General features: G+C 38.1%; 1 protein-coding gene across 1 annotated transcript in view; it reads left to right on the top strand.

The window, feature by feature from the left end:
• The window catches only part of TFDP2 (transcription factor Dp-2 (E2F dimerization partner 2)), a gene marked incomplete at its 5' end in the record, with an annotated part of 25,724 nt that overhangs the window by 9,188 nt on the left and 9,800 nt on the right, over window positions 1-6,736 (top strand). The window contains 2 exons of the mRNA XM_010293256.1: window positions 1,918-1,986; window positions 3,728-3,879. Of these exons, the coding sequence (XP_010291558.1) occupies window positions 1,918-1,986; window positions 3,728-3,879 (221 nt within the window). The remainder of the gene's footprint in view (window positions 1-1,917; window positions 1,987-3,727; window positions 3,880-6,736) is intronic.

A 6,736-nucleotide genomic window follows, 5' to 3' on the forward strand; every position in this document is an offset into this window, starting at 1 on the left:
GAAAGAAATAAAGTTCCATTATTTCTCCGGCAGGCTAAGAGTTACCACATTTTTGCAGGGATGCCAGAATTTATAGGCACAAATGTTGCTTTTCCTTCAGACTCAATGCTTTATAAATAAAAAGCACAAGTTACTGTATTTACTGCAGAGTGCTGTAATGACTGTCTGTAAATATATCTTAGTATCTATTATACTGGTGATATTAAATATCTTAAAAGGTGGGTGGGGTCCCTCTCCAGTACAAAACAGTCTTTTTTGTGCAGGTTCATTTACCTCAATTATCTTTCTAGCTGTGGTAAGGAAAAAGCTTTTATTACCCTTGTCCATTACAGCAACTTGGAAAATACATCCCCCCAAGGAGTATGCATATGCCCAATCAGTATACCCAAGGATTTTTTTTTTTTTTTTTTTTTTTTTTTTTTTTGTAATTGATAAGTCTACATTTTACATGCAACCATGTGAATGCATGGTCTTCAGTATAGGTTATGGTTACAGATACGGAACTTGAATTTCATTGTGTCATCTACAATGATCCTATGCTATTCACTGCTTCAGGCTCTAATTAAATATGCACAAAGTGGAAGCCAGGCATATTTTCTTAAAATGTTGCTTCCTATAACATAACAGAAAATAATAGAAAATAAAGCTGCATTTTCATGGTGTGAAAATCAGAATTAATTTTGCTTTTAAAGCTGTGTAAAGTGCCAACTGCTCTTACAGTGTAATTCTTACAGTGTAATATGATTACCAGTACAAAAAAAATATGTCTAAATTATATCTGTACTGTTTATTGGTTTTAAGAGTTATATATTTGTCCCAGCAGAGAAAGTCACCTACTGTGCTCTTAAGGAAGCATTTTAAACATAAAAATTCCGGGGGAGGACGGGATGGGATGGGGGGGGGCACGGGGCGGGGATGACCACCATAAAGCAACATTGTAAATACAATAGGAGGGGTTTAGGCCAGCTGAGTTTTAAAAGACTGCATCATTTTGTTTCAGTGGTTGAATGACAAGGTAATTTAAGCTGAGTTTAATATTTTTGAGAGCAGTGATACAGTGATGGCATCAACAGGATAGTAAGGAAAAATGCCTTTTAAACATGATGACTACTGTCCAATTCTTTAGTGTTGCCCCAGAACACTAATTAAAGTATTGTTGGTTGTATCTGCAGTGTCAGTAAGTACCATGTACTACTGTGTTCCCAAATGCTGCATATTTAGGTTGAAGATAGCTTTGCCCCATAAACTGGCATTAACAAACATGTTGGAAGAAACAGATTCTGTGCCCATGTAGAAAATGTTACCTCTGTCCCTTTTTTGTTGCTGAAATCTTGTTAGTTTAATCAAGTCTCAAATGAGTCGTCCAAACAAAAAGCAGAGGTCACTGGAAAGATGCAGGTGATGATCCTGAACCCAAGTCTCCACACATCTATGTCTAGTAGCCTGCAGCTGGGAGAACAGTGGAAGGATGTGCACAATTCCAAAAGAGTAGGGGGAAAAAAAAAACGCAAGCAGCCCCTTAAGTAAGCGTTCGATTTGGTGCTAACTGGTATTTCGTGCACAACACAGAGGAATGGGCTGGGAAATAATACAGTCTCTTGTAATAACTGATTCTTTACTGGAATTGTCAAAGAAAGAAATTATGGTTTGTCAGACCTGTTTTATGGAGCAACTCACGTGACTATGCGATTATTCTCTTTGTGCCTTGTATTTGCTGCTTTTTCATGGGAGGCACTGAAAAGACTTGTCTAGTTTACTTACTGTGCCATGGAATTCTCCACCATTTAAAAGGAAAGTATGGATTTTTGTAATGGTGCTAGCACACTGATGTAACTCTAAAGCCTGTTCAGTTTGGCACGATGGAACAGACACGGTAACGAAGTAATTATCTTAATGCGTTTACATTTATATTTTAAGATAGAAAAACAGAAGCGGATCGAAAGGATAAAACAGAAGCGAGCCCAACTACAAGAACTGCTTCTGCAGGTATATTTAATGTCATTTATAGAAAGAATTATTAAAATTATCAAGTACAAATCTTGACATGTTAGAACTTCTGACGTTCTTTCTAGATGTATTTAGCAGCTATGATATACTAGAGCAGAAAAGTTTCACGCTTGTGACCTTTCTGGATTCTAGTAGGGGGGCCTCTTACCCTCCCGTTCTCATCCATTTTTACCCTTTGTAAAACAGCGTGCTGCACCTGCATGCTACAAGCTTTTTAAGTGTTCTGGAGAAGCTTTATCAACATTATTGGGAATGGGAACAACTCCCAAGTCGCCTTTGTTGACCCCAAGTCTCCCTGAGTTACCTTCTCTGAGTAGTTCTTACTGCAAAATTTCTCTTTGATTCTAAGCTATGACATTTACAGCTGAACTTGTGTAAATGTGTAGAGAGTTGTTTTGGGGGAGAGAGAGATTTTTGGGTCCAGAATGAAGGCTGGTGAATCCAGCTCTTTTACATTCTGACACACACCACCTGAGATGACTTGAGTTTTGGCTTTGATTGCAGAAATATATTTCAAATGCATCTTTGCTTATAAAGTAACATTTTATAAATGCAGTATGAGCATTCTTAAGTGTTCCAGTCTGTGCAGACTTTCAGTAATTTAAATGCAATCAAACTTTTGTACAAAGTGAGTACGGGAGATGGCACCGGGCCTGGCAGGACGAGGGGAGGGCAGAGCTGGAAGCAAGAAAAAGGCAGCAGGACTGTCCCTTCTGGCACCAGGCAGATGTGAGCAGGGCTCAGCTGTCTCACCAGCCTGCGCCCTCAATCCGCGCGACCCTACACGGGTTTTTTTCCCCGGTGCAACTATATTGATACAATTTTCATGTCATTAGATATGCACTGAAAACTTTAGGTATCTTATGCTTCTCCTTTTTTCATCACCAAAAACTGTTTCTCTACTTAGGGCACAATTCTGATTCTATCTGTCTGACCTAATAAATTAACAGCTTCTCTAAGAGTACAAAATAGTTGTTAGTCTGAAAAGGAGAGAGCTGTACTCTCTCACTGTCTACAACTGCCATTATTTCCTTGATTATGTTCACTGGCAAATGGTTTACCAGTCCTTTGGGATTCTGTCTACCCATCTTCCCCTTAAGCGGAGCGAGTAGTGCCTCCAAGTGGGTAAGTACTTCCAATCCCTCAAATAGCATTTCCTAAAAACACACATTTTCATACACACACACTCAGATACAAGAACTCAGTAGAGAGCGAGTGGTATCACAAATGGCACCCGTTTAAAAACTTCCAGAGGAGAATTTCAAAACTAACTCTTGAGGAGAGAAAAGAGGGTGATGGATGAGAAGGGGAAGAGAATATGGATCATGGGGAAGTGGGGGAATGCTGTAATTTCTGTTAACTTTTGTTTCAGTGTTAAGTAGTAATTACACATATAAAACAGCAGAGAAGACCTCTGCCCCCAGTGCCTTTTCAGAAGGAATGGGGAAGGATTCTCCACCAAGCTTTATTTCCTCTTTCTTCTTCTCCAGGGATTACAGGGGGGGCACAACCATTAGGATATGTGGGAAAAATTAGTGTTTAACTTCTGTTCCTGGCAAGCTTCACTAGCGCAAAGGGGAAGTCAGGCCACAACTTATTTTTTGACAGAAAATTACTGGAGGTATTGAGTTGGTAAATAACAGCTATAAAGTTCCCCTTCCCAGAGACACTGATGTCTTCTCTTTTATTGTCCGTGATAATTTTTTCTTTCTTTCTACAGCAAATAGCATTCAAAAACTTGGTACAAAGAAATCAGCAAAATGAACAACAAAATCAAGGCCCTCCAGCTTTGAACTCAACAATACAGCTGCCTTTCTTAATAGTCAACACGAGCAAAAGAACAGTTATAGACTGCAGCATATCAAGTGATAAGTAAGTGTTTACGGCATCAATTTTTAGAATTTTGTTTTCTTTGTGGACTGGAATTTTTATTTGAACAAATGAGAGAAATATTTCTGGTTTACTGAAAGTAATTATGTATTCAAATTTCTTTGGGGGTGTTTGGGGGTTTTTAAAATACTTAATGCAACTGCAGTAGTTATAGGCATATGTTTTATCAACATTGCTTTACAACCACTAGTTAGAACAAACTGACTTTCACTGATGCAAAAGGCACTTCAGAGTGATGTTTCAAAGAGCATTCACTGCACAGCAGAAACAACTGAATGAAATTGTGTACTAGGACAGCACTAGCTTTTAATGAAGCCATGTGATAGTGCTTCTGAATTTTTATTCCCAATATGCCATAAATGTATTGTCAGAAGCACAAGGTGATCCGTTTAACACAAAAGTAACATCCTACAGGTGGTATAACAACTTTGAGAGTGTCTTTTAATAGCAAAAAGGTTGCATCTAGCTCTTTGAAAGAAAAAAGGAAGAAGGAATTTATCTAGAAATTTGCAATACTGTCTTTGTAAGCAAATTGCTATAGTTGCACTCAATATTAATCTGAAAGTCTTCCAGTTACATACTTCTGGGTGCTTATGTGCTTCATCCTGGGAAAGTATGAGGTACTGTTAAATTGGATCACAACTAGTTTATTAGCTGAAAATAGCTGGCTTTGCTTTAATACTGTAGATTACCGATTTCACTCTGGTGTACAAATCCCATATTGAACTTTAAGTCCATTAGCATACAGCAAAAATAGACAAATCTCTAGTAACCTAAGCACGGACATGCAAAAAAGCAATACTATTAGAAGTTGAACTTCTGTAGAAAATTGGACTGAAGTCCAGTACATTCCGTGACAAAACTTTTGGAGTACTCTCATCAGCACTGCAGTTCAGCAAGTCAGGAATTTTAGGATCAATATCGATATAGCTTAACTATACTCTTATTTTACATGCATACTATACAGTTCTTACTGCACTTTTAAACAATACTCTATATTTAAGGTTTTATGTCATTAAAAAGTTCAATTATTTCATACTGAAACTTCAGAACTGCTGCTTTGAAGTTGTCAGAGATTAAACTGGCATTTGGGATCTAGAGAAGTGTAACACACTTCTACAATCTCAAACTGTCGGAAAACACTACTACTGAAACTGAGCACACCAAAATTATTTAAGGTAAGTTGTTGATATTTCAGTTTACATAACTCAGCCTCAATATGACTGTCATCTGGAGATCATTAAGTGTACAATCCAAATTAAACAAGCTTTCCACTCTAGTTATTTGTGCAACTGATTAGTAGCAGCATGTAGATAAACAGTGCCAGAAACTGCTGGTATTTAAACCACTGTTATATTGACCTGCTAACTAAGGCAGTTGGTAAAAGTGGTGTCAGTTTGGAGAATTCAAATTCTGTAGTTTATTGGTGAGTATTTGCACTGCCTAACCCCATTTCTGAAGTTGGAGTAAAGAAAAGCAGAGACTTCAGACAAAAAGGAAGAAATTAAAAATTCTGTTGAAAAGATAAGGCATCTGAACAAGTAAGTCTCATTAAAACAGGAAAAATGTATTTAGTGTATGTGGTGCTTCTATATAAATGCTGTATGTCTTAGGGAAAAGGAAAAAAAAAAAAAGAACCAGAGTACCTAGTTTTAAAAAAGCATTCAGACACAATAGATGTATCAGAAACTTGGAAAATTAGAACATCTCGGTTCTAATAGGAAGTGCACAAGATTTTTGCCATTGGAGATACAACGCTATACGTTAGAGAAAACATGTAGGAAATAGGCTTTTGTGCCCTGAGAGAAAGAATGGCCTGCAAGGGCAGAAAATCCAGATTAAATTAATTGTTGATCAAATTTGTACTTACCATGGAAAAGGGACAGGAACTGTACCCAGACTTCGCATACACAGTATTGGCCTCTGGCCCTAGCTCTTAGCACTGAATAGTAAGATGGCAGCCCCGTAGATCATTCTGTGAGAACAAAAGTTGATTTCTCAATAATAGCCAAAATCATGCTGGGGATTATTATGAAAAACAGTAAGGAATACAATATAAAACTAGGTGCGTATAGTGCTTTTATATCTGGAATACTCTATGCTGTCTTGTTCTTGGAAAGAGTATAGCATAACCAGAACAGAGACACAGGAGGGCAGCAAGAATGACTGAAGCTATGAAAGGCTTTCACAGAAGGAACAGATGGACTCTCTGGCCTAGAAGGGAGAGGACACTGGATTCACAGATGTCCACAAAGTCACAGATGACATGGGGAATGTGCATAGAGAACAACTGTACACAGTTGCTTATTAACATTAAAATTAATAGACATTAAGAGAAGAAACGAGGTGACAGGTTTTACACAAAAAGAATGTAAGTGGTTTTGTAGCAGTTAGTCTGTGCAAATATAGCATTTGATGTTGTTCCTGTCAAAAAGGGGTCATGTCAAGTCCCTGAAAGAGAACCCTCAAACAGTAGCTATTAATGGCAGAGGTAGAAGTGTAGGGACTTAACACGTCAGAGGCTGCAGGTTGCTAGAAACTGTACTGGAGAAATACTTCTAGGTTTCTTTGTTTGGAAACTTGAGGTGGGGGGAAGGGAGTTACGCTCCTGTCTGACATCCATTATTTGACCACAACACATGGGAGGAGAAATGCAGAGCTATCAATACATACAGCCTTTAATGCGGTACCGTAAAAGCTGAATTCAGTTATTACTTACTTATTACACAGCTTGCTGGTAGTAACTTGGTGTGACACTGGTCCCCCATCCCCTGTTTGTGTAAAAAGATTTATGTGACTTTAGCTGCACCAGTCTAGGTAGCAGGAAAGTAACTATACC

The sequence above is a fragment of the Phaethon lepturus genome, unplaced genomic scaffold (assembly GCF_000687285.1).
Source record: "Phaethon lepturus isolate BGI_N335 unplaced genomic scaffold, ASM68728v1 scaffold36658, whole genome shotgun sequence".
Classification (NCBI taxonomy): domain Eukaryota; kingdom Metazoa; phylum Chordata; class Aves; order Phaethontiformes; family Phaethontidae; genus Phaethon; species Phaethon lepturus.